Source organism: Oryctolagus cuniculus, chromosome 11 (assembly GCF_964237555.1).
Source record: "Oryctolagus cuniculus chromosome 11, mOryCun1.1, whole genome shotgun sequence".
Classification (NCBI taxonomy): domain Eukaryota; kingdom Metazoa; phylum Chordata; class Mammalia; order Lagomorpha; family Leporidae; genus Oryctolagus; species Oryctolagus cuniculus.
In genome coordinates, this window is record NC_091442.1 from 66,513,343 (window position 1) to 66,527,682 (window position 14,340).

At 42.8% G+C, this 14,340-nt stretch overlaps 1 protein-coding gene across 3 annotated transcripts in view; it reads right to left on the minus strand.

Moving 5' to 3' along the window:
• The window catches only part of C11H12orf56 (chromosome 11 C12orf56 homolog), a 97,580-nt gene that overhangs the window by 55,309 nt on the left and 27,931 nt on the right, over window positions 1-14,340 (minus strand). For all 3 annotated transcript variants that reach the window (XM_008256734.4, XM_051845643.2, XM_051845642.2), the window contains exon 2: window positions 6,400-6,559. In XM_008256734.4, coding sequence (XP_008254956.1) covers window positions 6,400-6,559 — 160 coding nt within the window. The remainder of the gene's footprint in view (window positions 1-6,399; window positions 6,560-14,340) is intronic.

A 14,340-nucleotide genomic window follows, 5' to 3' on the forward strand; every position in this document is an offset into this window, starting at 1 on the left:
AAAGTGACAGAGAAAAGAAGAAAAAGTAAGAGAGGGAAACAGAGAGAGATCTCTCATCTGCTGGTTCACTTCCAAAATGCCGGCAATAGACAGGGTTCGACCATGCTGAAGCCAGGAGCCTGGAACTCTTTCAGGGTCTCCAGCATGGGTGGCAGGAACCCAGGTACTTGAGTCACCATCCACTTCATTCCAGGCACACAGCAAGAATATGGATTGGAAGGGTGGAGTAGCCTGGAATGGATGTGTCTCATATTAAGGTGGCTTAACCTGTTGGACCTCAATGTCCAATGCCCCTCCACCCACAAACCTTTTAAAGTACCTGTGTGGGGGGCCAGCGCTGTGGTGCAGCAGGTTAAAGCCCTGGCTTGCAGTGCCAGCATCCCATATGGGTGCCAGTTTGATTCCTAGCTACTCAATTTCTGATTCAGCTTGCTGCTAATGCACCTGGGAAAGCAGCGGAGGACGGTCCAAGTTCTTGGGCTCCTGCACTCACATGGGAGACCCGGAAGAAGCTCCCGGCTCTTGGCTTCAGATAGGCTCAGCTCCAGCTGTTGTGGCCATTTGGGGAGTGAGTGAGCAGATGGAGGACCTCTCTCCCTCCCTCCCTCTCTCTCTCTCTCGGTAACTCTTTCAAATAAATAAAATAAATTTTAATAAGAAAATAAATAAAGTACCTGTGTGTGTGTGTGCGTGTGTGTGTGTATAAAACCTTGATTCAGTTTACAGTTCATTAAGCTGTTTCATGCACGTTTGGAAGTTGGTTGATTTCATTTCCTGCCTATATCTCAAAATATACCATTAAAGCTTTAAGGTCTTTTCTGATTCTAGACTTATGGTGAACATTTAGTAGTCACTAACCATCTGAGAGTATTTAGATTTAATTTAAAATTGATTCAGTTACCCATATTTCAAGTGTTAAATGGCCATGGTAGCCTATGTCTACTGTAATAGACATAATCAGACCAGATCTAGAATATCTCCATTATTGCAGAAAGTTCTATGGATAGTTCTGTTCTAGAACATATCTGAAACTAAATCATAATAACCCAATCTATTCAAGAGCTTTAGCTACTAATGCAATTCACTACTGTCACTCTATTCTCATCAACATTGTTTAATTACCATTTTCTTCCCTCTAAATGTGAAAAGTATGATTCAAAATGCTAACTGTGGCCCATATAAGGCCACATATATACTACAGACAAAAGACTCTTTCTCTATATCTCCAGAAAAGTTGGGCCTCATAAGGAATCCTGTTAAAAGCGTTTTTACTATAAATGATGGGCAGTTTTGAGTTTGTTCAGATGATCAAGCTGATTAGAGTGTGGGCACCTCTGCCACATGACAAAAATATTCCCTAGGCTTTTACCCAAGAGGTTTGGACTCCGTTCTAATAATTACCTGTATTTAAGTGTACAGTGGCTAATACACACTGCTTCTCTAGGTATGACATCATCATTAACATTAAAGACTCTAGTAAAGACTATTTTTAAATGGATGGTCAGACGGGTTGTAGCCTATATATTCCTTCAGGACCATGTATCACAGAATGTATGGCAGGTGAAGCACTAGGATATATACAGCAACATCTAATCCAAGAAACAAGTAGCTTGGAGGAAAGAGAATGTTCCCATCCTGAAATGTACTGTGACTCTGTGTGACAGTGACCATTTTGTTTTCAAAATCCTCTATGCAAAAGGGTCAGATGGTTGGGCATGAGAGTAAAGAACAAGCTGAGGTAATGTTATGACCAGCCAGGCACACAAAAACTCTTCACTGCTTCAACACCATTTGAAAAGCCTCTAGGCGTTTAAATTTCATAGAACTTCAACTTGCTTTATTATTCTTTTCACATCTGTTTTCATCTTCCTACATATGTTGGGGACAAAAAGCCAAGAATAATTACACTCATGGACAAGGATAAATATGCATTTAAGGCAAACACCACCAGTTAGATGCCTTAATTAGTGTGACAAGAGACCTGGTGAGCAACCAGGGATTTAATAAGCCTCCTAATTACAACGACTTCTTCAAAGTTTCCATGCTCATAGTGTGTTAGTGTGGAAAGGTGTTCATCCATGAAAACGTACAAACACACCAGATAACCGCCTCATACTTGTAGCTATCCAATGCTCCAAGAGGCTCTACTCTGACTTGGAGACCCAGTGGAATAGCTGGCATGGGCTAGTCCAGTCACACTGACCGGATGCCAGATGTGGAAAGGCTTATCCAGGAGCCACCTTGGACCTTTACCCTTCCCTTCTCCTAGCAAAGGATGCAATCTTAATGACCGACCGCATTAAGTCAGCCATCCCAGTTGTGTGCCCAGTACTGCACACACTGTTTCATGTTAACACAGTTCTGTGAAGCTAGTGATAGAGGTGAGGAAATTGAGGCTCACAAAGGTTAAGTAACTTGAAGAAGGTTTCTTAGCCAAACCTGGGCTTAGCTAAGTCCAGGGTTCACATTCTTTATCCCTGCTTTTCATCAGCCCTCCATTACAGGGACAGATGCCTTACAGAGCTCATATATCTACACAGGTATAGCTATGTCTACAGATCTCTATCTCTGTAGACCTGAGCTGGTTTTACTCACAACATGTCTGACAGCAAATATATGGGATTTCTCCTCCACCCCAAAACCAATTTTCTACTTCTCCAGACACCAACTAGGTATTCTACAATTCAGTTCAATTCTGACACTACCAGGAATTAGCGTAGACCCACAGGTAAAGGTTTTAGCCCCACAAGACTGCCCCAACTTCAGGCACCAGTTGTCAAATCCTAGGTTTCCATCTGTAGTCTGCCCTCCTAAAGAGGATCAGTAGATGTAGCCCTGAAAGATGTCACTTTTTTTTTTTTTTTTTTGACAGGCAGAGTGGACAGTGAGAGAGAGAGAGACAGAAAGATAGGTCTTCCTTTGCCGTTGGTTCACCCTCCAATGGCTGCCACAGCCAGTGCGCTGAGGCCGGCGTACCACGCTGATCCGATGGCAGGAGCCAGGTGCTTTTCCTGGTCTCCCATGGAGTGCAGGGCCCAAGCACTTGGGCCATCCTCCACTGTACTCCCTGGCCACAGCAGACAGCTGGCCTGGAAGAGGGGCAACCGGGACAGAATCCGGTGCCCTGACCGGGACTAGAACCTGGTGTGCCGGCGCCGCAAGGCAGAGGATTAGCCTAGTGAGCTGCAGCGCCAGCCGAAAGATGCCACTCTGATGTGCTGGTTATTTTGAGCTGAAGGCACTTGAGAAAGAGCATATGCAGGAAGGGCTCTCTGTCCTTTCTACCTAAAAGATAGGCATAAATTTCCCATGAAAAAAATGTGACCTCTCTGTGCCAAGAAGAGGAGAGCACTGTCATTACCAGAGACAATGAGTTAATGTAAAGATATGTAATAACTCTTATCATTCGTTAATGTCCCCACATTATTTCCTAGCCATCTCTCCTCTATGAGGGCCTCCATACCATGTGAAAATGTTAACATTTGGGTGTTAGTATTGCATTACAGTGGGTTAAGCTGCCACTTGCAATGTCAGCATCCCACACCAGAGTGCCAGTTCAAGTCCTAGCTGCTTTGCTTCTGATCCAGCTCCCTGCTAATGTGCCTGAGAGAGCAACAGATAATAGTGTAAGTGCTTGGGCCCCTGCCACCCACATGAGAATCCAGGTGGTATTCTAGGTTCCTGGTTTCAGCGTGGTCTGGCACTGGCCATTGTGGCCACTTGGAGAGTGAACCAACAGATGGAGGATCAATGTCTCCCTCTGTCTCTCCCTCTCTCTCTCCCTGTCACTCTGGCTTCCAAAACAAATAAACCTTTTTTAAAAATTGTTAACATTTAATCGAATATGTATGTCTTTTCCCTGTTAATCTGCCTTTTGTCAGTTTAATCCTCCAGCCCATCCACACAAGCGAACAGGGCAGAGGAAAAGTCGCTCCTTCCCTGGACCCCAACCCCATCCTCAGGCTCCATAATTTGCAAGAACAGCTCACAGAACTGAACACAGTGCTTTACTTACTATACTCCCAGTCAGTTATAAAGGGGACCACTCAGGAACAGCCAAATGGAAAAGACAGATAGGGCAAGGAGTCTGGGACAGGTGCCCTCTCCCAGTGCAGCATCCTCTCCAAAAGTCTTCGTGTCTACCAACCCAGGAACTCTCCAAGCCCCAACCCTGAGGAGGTTTTCTGGAGGTTTAAATGGGCATGATTGTTTACAACATTGGTCACTGGGAATTCACTTGATCTCCAGCCTCTCTTCCTTTCCTGAGGGTGGAAGAGGACTGAGAGTTCCTACTCTCTGCTCCCCTGTCAAAGGAACCAACCCTCCACCTGAGGCTACCCAGTGGCTCACCAACGGTGACTCCATTAGCACAGACTCAGGTCTGGTAAAAAAGGAGCTTGTTATGAATAACAAACAAATTCTCATCACACCTATCACTCAGAATATTCCAAGGTTTTAGAAGTTTTGTGTCAGGAGCCTGGGACAAATACATATTTTAATTGTATAACAATATATAAATAAATTACATATAATATATACTAAAATATATAATAAATAGTAAATTGCTGACGTACATATGATATTACATGGATAATTATATTTTTACCCATTTGTCTGTGGATTTTTAAAACTTCTTCACAGGAGAAAAGCCTGGGAAAAGCCTAACAAGTGAAACATACAGGCAAAGCAGTTTTGGTTGAGTCAGGAGGGTGCTAGGACCCCTGGCTCCTCGCCCTTCTCCTATCCCCACCCCACTGTGGATCTTCCAGATCTCCATGGGCTCAGCAGGAAAATCACCTGCATCAGATGCTGAGCTCTCCAAGAACGGGATCTAAGGTGACTTTTCATCTTTGTATCTAGGTGTGTGTTGCAGTTCTTAGGTGGTGACAAAGATTCTCTCCTTGGTCAACCTTACATCATGCTCGCCTAAGCTTTTCCATTAGGCTTTAACTCTTGGACTTGTCTGCACTGTCCAGTTTTAGCAAAAGGTCTGCTAAGTTGGTTTAGCCAGCAACCCCCAACCTCCATATACAATTATTCTTTACCTCTCATAGGGTTTCTCCTTGTTTACATCCCCCAGGTGATGTCAGATCACCCTGATCTGCCTTCAGCTAGGATACTATTAGGTCAGAATTCCCCATGTACCTCACTCCAAGGTTTTCTTGTGGTAATTTTCTTTCTTTCTTTCTTTCTTTTTTTTTTGACAGGCAGAGTTAGACAGTGAGAGATCCAAAGCCAGGAGCCAGGTGTTTCCTCCTGGTCTCCCATGCAGGTGCACGGCCCAAGCACTTGGGCCATCCTCCACTGCACTCCCGGGCCACCGCAGAGAGCTGGACTGGAAGAGGAGCAACCGGGACAGAATCCAGCACCACTGGACAGAATTCGGGACTAGAACCTGGGGTGCTGGTATTGCAGGTGGAGGATTAGCCTAGTGAGCCGCGGCGCCGGCCACTTGTGGTAATTTTCTATCCAACAACCCATCCTGTTCCTTGGCTACAAATCCCCACTTGTCCTTACTGTATTCAGAATGGAGCCAGGGTCTGCACTGAGGTCTCTTTTTTTCTATTGCAACAATCCTGAGTAAAAATCTGTTTTTCCCACTTTACTATCCAGTTCTAATTTTTGTTGACAGATTCCCAACAAATATTTTTGCATAAAGAGTGACTGCTGTTAACAACTATAACTATCGGAAAATGAGCTGATGGCTTCCCTGTTTGGTGAGAGGCCCAAGGCTCATTTCTATAAAGCCAAATTCAAATTATTTCTGGTTACCTGACTGTACTTCTTTTCCAGGTTTTAGGTTAAAATTTTTAGATGTTAATAAGATTATTAAGATAAAACAAGAACTGACCACATGGAATCATGATCCTAACTTTATTGAAAACTAGGATGTAGTGAATAAAGTTCTTTCTCTCTTTTCCTTTCTTTCCCTTTCCTTCTGTTTTTATTTATTTTCATTTTATTTGAAAAGCTGGAAAACAGAATGAGACTAACAGAGATCTTCAATTGGCTAGTTCACCATCAAACAGCCAGGGCTGGGTCTGGCCAAAACCAGGAACGCAGAACTCAACCTGGGTCTCTCATGTAGGTGGCAGGGACCCAAATATTGCTCCCCAGGGTGTGTATTAGCAGGAAGCTGGACTGGACGCACAATAGCCAGGACTCAAATCAAGTACTCTGATACAAAATGGGGCATCCCAAGTAGAAACTTAACAGCTGCACCAAACGCTCAACACCCTCCCATTCTAAACACCGGTATTCATGGCAAACTTTGTCCAGCCACTGTGCTACTGATAATGGACTGGTCAGCTCAGCTTTGGTGTAAAGAATGTTAGGATTTTTTTTTATCTCATAAAGAAACATCTTTTGTTATATAATTTTAAGAAATATATTACATACCTTTTTTATTGTTAGCATTGGCATGATGAAATGGAAACAGGAATTTCCCAAGACCTTTTGACTTTTCACATTCTTTTTTAACAGTTGAAGAATAGATGATACGAATATGTTGGTTGACTTCTCTATCAGGTGAATTCAAAAATTCTGGGTAATCATCAATCTGAAAAAAAGTAATTTAACTCATTGAAGATAAATATGACTGCTTACCTATTCTGGAATAATAAATCTCCCAAAGCTGGTAGCAAGTTTAAACTGGTTTATTTCTTTTTTTATTTTCTCCACTAGGACATCTTTCTTCTTCTTTTTCAGTTTCTCAATTCTTCCACTATGGGAGAAAATGTGCTGAAAATGGGCTCAGCAGCAGAACCCAAGAAACTACTGACTCTCTAGGATTGTTAAATAGTAACAATGTTTTTATTTACTAAATGTATCCCTCTCTATTTCCATTTTGTTGTTTGTTTTCTTTCAAGTTTCTTTTTCTTAATAACTTGATTTTTTAAATTTATTTTATTTTATTTGAAAGATTGGAGAGAGAGAAAAGAGAAAGATTGTTCCATTCAATGATTCACTTCACAAATGCCCCAACAGCCAGGGCTGGACCTGGCCAAAGCCAGGAGTCAGCAACTTTACCTGGGTCTCCCACATGGGTAGCAGGGACCCAAGTACTCCAGCCATCACCTGCTATCCCCCAGGGTGTGCCTACATCATCAGGAAGCTGGAACTGGAAGAGAAGCTGGGACTCAAACCCAAGCACTACCCTGATACGTGCTGCCAAGCATCTTCTGAACTGCTGCACCAAATGTTTGCTCTTTCATTTCCAATTTGAAAAACAGATTAAGAAAAAAAGATTTTTAAAATGTACAATGAATGGGTTTAACTTAGGATTTTTCTATGGAGGATGCAATGTCCTACAATAGGCTCTGTAAATACAAACATTCAGAGCTGAACTATGGGAAATGCTTCCTCTCCAACATGCTTGGTTTTCTGTTCTTGATTAAGAGGGAAAAGGCGGGTCGGCACTGTGGCACAGCAGGTTAAAGCCCTAGCATGCAGGGTTGGTATCCCATATGGGTGCCAGTTCGAGTCCTGGCTACTCTACTTCAGATCCAGCTACCTGCTAATGTGCCTAGGAAAGCAGTGGAGGATGGCTCAAGTTCTCGGGCTCTTGTTCCCACGTGGGAGCCCCAGAAGAAGCTCCTGGCTCCTGGCTCCGGATCAGCTTAGCTCTGGCCATTGCAGCCATTTGGGGAGTGAACCAGTAGATGAAGATCTCTCTCTTTCTCTCTAACTCTCTCTGTAACTCTGTCTCTCAAATAAATGAAATAAATCATATATGTGGGGAAAAGATCTTAATAAATACTTAGGACTTTTAAATCTTGTCTTTAATAAGCTAACTTCTCTTTTTATGACATGCAACAAAGCATCTGATTGAAAAGAATAAAAGCCAGAGAATCATTAGAGGGATATCTAAAACCATTAATTCAAGAATCAGCAGGGGTTCCTCTATAGACTTTTTGTAAGTTCTAAGAAATTGCAAAATTCTATGATCATGTAGTTTCATCTTTCTCTTTTCACAAATATAAGAAAATGTCAAGTAATAATAACATTTAGAAAATCTAACTCAAAGTAGTTGAAGATAGGAAATGGATTAATGAACTCAGTCTTTAAAATCAAAGGCTGCTTGGGATGCCCACATCATAGGTTCAAGTCCCAGCTCTGGCTCCCAATTCCAGCTTGCTGCTAATGTGCACCGTGGGAAGCAGCATACAACGCTCTAGCACTTGGGATCCTGCAACCCAGGTCAGAGTTGTAGACTGAATTCCAGGTTCCCAGCTTCGGTCTCACCCAGCCCTGGCTGTAGTGGGCATTTAGGAAGTGACCCAGCAGATAGGAGATATCTGTCTCTCTGCATTTTTTTTTTTTTTGACAGGCAGAGTTAGACAGTGAGAGAGAGAGACAGAGAGAAAGGTCTTCCTTTCCGTTGGGTCACCCCCCAAATAGCCGCTACAGCCAGTGCTGCGCCGATCTGAAGCCAGGAGCCAGGTGCTTCCTCCTGGTCTCCCATGCGGGTGCAGGGCCCAAGCGCTTGGGCCATCCTCCAATGCCTTCCTGGACCACAGCAGAGAGCTGGACTGGAAGAGGAGCAGCCGGGACAGAATTCGGCACCCCAACCGAGACTAGAACCCGGGGTGCCGGCACCGCTGGTGGAGGATTAGCCAAGTGAGCCACAGTGCCGGCCCAAATAAAATAAATCTTAAAAAAAAAAAAAAAAAGTTGCCTCAGGTATTTCGCTATAGTAATGAGAAGTTGATAAATACAAATGGCTTTATCATCTTTGTTCTGCAGGCCACAGGAACATAGACAGTTCTTGTCAGTTGCTTTATTCTTACCATGAGCTTTCATCCATCCTTTCACAACTGAGAGTCCTCAGTAATAAACTACTCATAGCCAGCTGAAGTCTCTTATTTTACTCTGGGATTCTGGTGCTCCCCTGAAGGTTCTACTACAATCTAAAAGTCAGTCCATATCTTCAACAAAAAAGGACAATCTCAGAGGCTCCTCCAAAAGGACTGCACAAAACCTCTCAAACTATTTAGTGTCCCGTCAAGGGTGAGCCGACATTGCTTAGCTAACTCTGAAGTCACAGCAGTGGACTGAGGATTTTCAGGACTCCATGAGGTCAAACAGACATTTTCATGAGACTTTAACTCAAGATTCAGACAAGTAAGAATCAACATCCCAGGTCTGAATGCAATTGAGAAGGAAAACTTTATTGTGGCTATTCTGTTTTCTATACCATGGGTGTGGTTTGAATACTCTGTTTTATGGACATATAAGAAAGCCATTTCTGTTTTTTCCTAAATCACAAGTCATGTGCAACTTGCAACAATTTTGTAAATTCTCTTTTTGTAAGCTGAAAGGTCATAAACATCTGATTTTCACTGACTCTTCCAGAATTCAGAAAGTCTTCCTATATTCAGAGAATCTGCCTTCTTTTGTACCAGGATATAATTAGACACACTGAATCTACAACCAAAGGTGTGCATGAGTGTCATATTTAAGGGGAGTGTTCATTTAGACAGGAAGGGCAAGCCATGTTAGAACTGAAGGCTGGTTGCACTTACAGAACCAATGTTTACAAAACTCTCCCAGGAAAGCCGGCCTGCATCTGGTTTACAGGACCCCAGCTATAGTACTAAAAGAATTTGCAGAACCTCTAAAAGAAGATTTTAGTACCTCAAAATTCACTCAAATTTGTGGCTACTGCAACAGAAATCTGATGGAGAGCTTCTCTGGGTTGGTTTTCTAGAGCTGTTAGAAAGTCTAACCCAACATTGATTATGAAATCTTCTAGAAGAAGTTAATTTTATGTCTGCAATAGATGGTGGGGGCTGGGAGGAACCATCAGAAAAAACTGTGAAGAACTCTGAATTGGACTGGAACGGAAGATGAGCTTGTGTTGCCTATTTTAGTTCAGACAGCCAGATTATCAATGCTTTTCACTATCTTTGAGCTATTCTACAATGCTACAATTTGTATAAAATGTTTTTGTGTTTTGTAAAAACATAGAGAAATTTAAATTATCTATGTGGCAAATCTATCAACTTTCTCTTTATTATTTCTTCCTTTGATTTATGCTTAGAAATGCCTCTACACCTTGACATCAGATAAATATTCACCCCTTTTATTTCACTGCATTTTATAGCTTCCTCTTTTCCTCTACTCCTTCTTAAATCTATAGGAAGAATGCAGGTTTAACAGCAGGTTAAAGCCCTGGCCTGAAGCGCTGGCATCCCATATGAGAGCTGGTTCGAGACCCAGCTGCTCCTCTTCTGATCCACCTCTCAGCTGTGGCCTGGGAAAGCAGTAGAAGATGGCCCAAGTCCTTGGGCACTTGCACCCACATGGGAGGCTCAGAAGAAGCTCCTGGCTCCTGGCTCCTGGCTTTAGATTGGCGCAGCTTCGGCTGTTGCGGCTACCTGGGGAGTGAACCAGCAGATGGAAAACCTCTCTCTCTGTCTCTACCTCTCTCTTAACTCTGTCTTTCAAATAAATAAAATAAATCTTTAAAAAATAATTTGAATAATAATTTATGGAACACAGAACAAAGATGATCTTATATAATCCTCACAAAAACCTATGAGGCAGTTATTAGTAACCCCCTGTTACAAATGAGGGAAGTGACATTAAGAGAGAGTTAAAGTTTACAAAAATAATAAATGGTAGAACTGAAATTATAAGACAGAACTACAATTACAAGACAATTTGTCTGCAAAGACAATTTTATGAAAACAACTAATGTTTAAGAGCAGAGCCCTACTAGTGGCCAGGGGTGGGAATCCAAACGGTAACCAAGCAGCTGGACTCACTATTTTGTCAGGGCTTCAATCACATTATGTTAATCCCTTTATTTTGGAGGAAGTTGAGCCAGACCTCTTTCAGTTGCTGTTATCATTGAATTTGGTTTGCTTTGTCATTCAAGAATACTTTCCTTAAACAAACTATGACAGAATTCATATAAAAACATCTGTGTAACTTTTTTCTATATTCATTGGCACAGAAAAATATCCACCATATGCTGTAAAGGGAAAATAACATATTATAAAACATTATGTGGAGTATGGTTCTGTGTGTGTGTGTGAATGCAGAGAAAACAGTTTGGAATGTTGTATATCAAATTTTCCTGTGTATGTTATTAGACGTGGTCATCCCTGGATGGTGGAATTATAGGTATTTATATTTATTTTCTTAAATTTTAACTCAAAGAATAATCTAGATAATATTATAGAGACAATTATTTAGCTGATTTTTGTTGCTCTTTTTAATATTTCAACTGGTGGTCTTGTCATCTCATAATCATAAAATACAAACTTGTGCATTCTTCCCTGAAAATGTGTCACAAAGAATGGGGGAGTAAGGGAGTAAGGATAACATCTAACGTGACTCATGAAGAAAGTATTGTTATAGTAACCTCACTTTTAAAAAGCAATTTCCATGCACCCTACAAGGCCTCCATCTCTGCCAGGAAGTGATAGATGATTACACTGATGGCTGTCACACACCAAGGGGAAATGCATATATAAAAAGGATGTTGACCAATGTGATAAAAAGAGAGTAATCAGGAATAGTGGTAGTGGCTGAATGATCTACTGCTTTTCACCTCTCCCATTCTCTTTTTTTTTTTTTTTTTTTTTTTTTTTTTTTTTTTGACAGGCAGAGTGGACAGTGAGAGAGAGAGACAGAGAGAAAGGTCTTCCTTTTGCCGTTGGTTCACCCTCCAATGGCCGCCGCGGCCGGCGCACTGCGCTGATCCGATGGCAGGAGCCAGGAGCCAGGTGCTTTTCCTGGTCTCCCATGGGGTGCAGGGCCCAAGCACCTGGGCCATCCTCCACTGCACTCCCTGGCCACAGCAGAGGGCTGGCCTGGAAGAGGGGCAACTGGGATAGAATCCGGCGCCCCGACCGGGACTAGAACCCGGTGTGCCGGCGCCGCTAGGCGGAGGATTAGCCTAGTGAGCCGCGGCGCCGGCCTCTCCCATTCTCTTACTGGTTCACTTAACAAGCACAGTGTTAATTGCAATGCCTATGGCCACAAAATTAGATACAGAACAAAACTCTGCCAGAAGCATTTAAGTCAGCTTGAACTTGAATGACATAGATGAAATATTAATGTAAGGAGGGTCGTTGTTTTCTCTCTTTTTCATTTGCTTTGATGGAGTTCAGGATATACTGCCCCAACATATGAATATAATATGCCAAAATCACGCCATATTGAATATTCTGTGCTTATTAAATACAATTTATAGGAGGCCATTGGGTTGGACTGAGCTCCTGCACTACGCCTAACAGACTAATGGAGAGGCAGTTCCTCCTGCTGAAGGTCCACACCACCTAGCCGAAACTAAATTGTTTAATCTGACCTTCCAGTATATCAGCAGAGAGCACAGGCAAATCCCCAACAAGACAGTTTTAGCCAGCACAATAAGGAAGTTCCCTCAGCTTTAACCCTTACACAAAAGTAACCTGATGTTCACCAGTCATCCTTATTGCTATTGTCCTGCGTCCTGCTTCTCACTGCGCAAAATCCTCGTTCTGCTATTACCCAGTGGGACTCTCATGCCATTTTGTAGAACTGAAGCTGCCGTGATCCATGAGTCACAAATAAAGATCTACTAAATCCGTTGCAATTTGTTTTCTGACAAGCTAAGGGAACCTGAGGAATGACACGGGCAGGAAGGACTTTCTGACTTTTCCCTGAAGCATGTCATAAAGTCCAGGAAGGCTTTTCTGAATCTCTGCTAAAACAGGTTATGAGACCACTAGTTGGAAAGCACCCTTCCTATTCCCAGAGTAGAGGAGCATTCTAATCTCTGAAGACAACACAGAAGAATCTGAACAAACAGGCCTTGCTATACTTCCACCAGTTTCATACTTTATCTTATCATACTTCTCCAGGACTTTCTACTCTTCAACAAACCTAGCATAAAACATACAGGTTTGGTGCCGGCGCTGTGGCACAGTAGGTTAACGCCCTGGCCTGAAGTGCTGGCATCCCATATGGGCGCTGGTTCGAGTCCCAGCTGCTCCACTTCCAATACAGCTCTCTGCTATCGCCTGGGAAAGCAGTAGAGGATGTCCCAGGTCCTTGGGCCCCTGCACCCATGTGGGAGACCTGGAAGAAGCTCCTGGCTCCTGGCTTCGGATCAACGCAGCTCTGGCCATTGCGGCCAACTGGGGAGTAACCAGTGGATGGAAGACCTTTCTCTCTCTCTCTGCCTCTCTTCTCTCTGTGTAACTCTGACTTTCAAATAAATAAATAAATCTTTAACAAAAAAAATACAGGTTTAACTACTTCCTCAGGTCTTCATTTCTGTGCCATGTAAAACTTTTTTAAAAATTGAATTATTGTTTATTTGAAAGGCAGATGGGAGAGAGAGACAGAGAGAGAGAGAGCTCAATCTTCCATCCATTGGTACACTCCCCAAATGGCCACAAAAGCTGGGCCTGGGCCAGGCCAAAGCCTGGTTCCTGGAACTCCATCTGGGTCTCCCAAATGGGTGGCAGGGGCCCAACCACCTGGGCCATCTATTGCTGCTTTCCCAGGTGCATTAGCAGGAAGCTGGATCAGAAGCAAAGCAGCCAGAACTCAACCCAGTGCTTTATAGAATGCCAACATTGCAGGCAGTGGTTTCAGGCACTGTGCCACATAGCCAGCCTCCACTTAAACTTATAATGAGTAAGTTTGTACACTTTTCTCTTTTGTTCCATGAGTCCCAGCCAATGAGCCCAATCTGAGTAGAAAGAAATTTTTCCTTCCGTTAACACTTTTAAAAATAAAACAAAAAACTTCAAAATTCAAAACCTTTTTGAAAATAACATGTTTGTGAAGGATGAGAGGAATAATCAAGAGCTAAGCAAACCAAATTTATACATCCATGGGGGCTAAAGAATTTTCCAAAAATTTCTCCACTATGAGCACTGAATATGGCAAGAAGGCTTAGTCTGGGGCCTTCACTGTGGCGTAGCTGGTAAAGCCACCTCCTGCAATGCCAGCATCCCATATAGGCACCAGTTTGCGTCCCAGCTACTCCACTTCTGATCAGCTAATGTGCCTAGGAAAGCAGTGGAAGATGGCCCAAGTGCTTGAACACCCACATGAGAGATCTGGATGAAGCTCCAGGCTCCTGACATCACCCCGGCCCAACCCTATCTGTTGCAGCCTTTGGGGAGTGAACCAACGGACAGATCTCTTTCTGTCCCTCTCTTTCTCTCTGTAACTCAACTTTCAAATAAATAAATAAATCTTTATTTAAAAAAGAAAAAAAAGACTACTTAGCCAAAACAACATATTGTCTATGCCCAAAAGGAAGACAAGAAAGCTCTGAAAGAGATAGAGCTGGATTCAGTCTCTTGCTCAGAATTTATTTTAGATATGGTGTTA